Genomic DNA, 976 nt, shown 5'->3' with positions numbered 1-976 from the left:
TACAACTACTACTGTTACTACTACTACTACTACTACTACTACTACTACTACTACTACTACTACTTGACTTACTACTGCTGCGCCACCAACGAGTGCAACAACAGCAACAGAAATCGAGACCAGCATGTTAGGTGATGTGTTTACCTTCATAACGCTGAGCTACGTTTTGCCCATAGCTAGTGGTAACAAGATCGATCATAACCGCCCAGTGGTCATCAATGTGGGTAAGTAAACAAAGATGTTAATGTTATAACTGTTACTAATAACGATGTCGTTTATGTTTCAAAAAGTTTCGTATTTGTTTAGCGGATGTGCGAGGGGGTGGTTGGAATTTGCATTCGAGTGAATTGACTCCTCAGTAGATGATTTCATAAAACATGTGAAGGCTTCTTTGTGCTGGTTCAACCCGCTAGAAATAGCAACTATATATATTTTTTTTATAAATCATGCAATTTAAACAATATAGTTCTAGATAAACACTGTCTAAAATACAAGAAGTATAGGTCTGCTCGATCGTCGTCCGCTATGAATCAAACAATTGCAACAAGTGAACGTTGATTCCAGCAGGACTCGATCGCAGACCGTCGGTGGTTAAATACTACATTGTGTCATTTGGTTTGAGACTAATAATAACTATGATAATTATTATAATAATTTCTAACAGACACAGAAGTCAAACGTGTGTTGTGTGTGTAAAGTGCAGTTGATTCGATCCAGTCGGGTACCTGCTACCCGTCGAATAATGGATGGACCATGTTTACAATGAAAGTGAAAGTCGCGTTTGGAAGGAGACTTGAATTAAGGGCACACCATGCAATATAAGCAATAAAACCAACATTGTTGTTATTATTATTATTATTATTATTATTATTATTATTATTATTATTATTATTAATAATGATGATGACGATAGATATGGCGGCCGCGGTGGTAGTGGTGATGCTGGTGTCGGTGGTGGTGGTGGTCTTGGTGGTCG

The 976-nt window shown here is 37.8% G+C and overlaps 1 protein-coding gene across 1 annotated transcript in view; it reads left to right on the top strand.

Moving 5' to 3' along the window:
* Window positions 1-6: 6 nt before the first annotated feature.
* LOC106868155 (glutamate receptor ionotropic, kainate 2) overlaps window positions 7-976 on the top strand; it is a 243,872-nt gene continuing 242,902 nt past the window's right edge. Inside the window, exon 1 of the mRNA XM_014913291.2 lies at window positions 7-224. Within this exon, the coding sequence (XP_014768777.1) occupies window positions 125-224 (100 nt within the window). The 5' untranslated portion in view covers window positions 7-124. The remainder of the gene's footprint in view (window positions 225-976) is intronic.

The sequence above is a fragment of the Octopus bimaculoides genome, chromosome 13, assembly GCF_001194135.2.
Source record: "Octopus bimaculoides isolate UCB-OBI-ISO-001 chromosome 13, ASM119413v2, whole genome shotgun sequence".
Taxonomy (NCBI): domain Eukaryota; kingdom Metazoa; phylum Mollusca; class Cephalopoda; order Octopoda; family Octopodidae; genus Octopus; species Octopus bimaculoides.
This window is presented reverse-complemented; position numbering and strand designations above follow the sequence as displayed.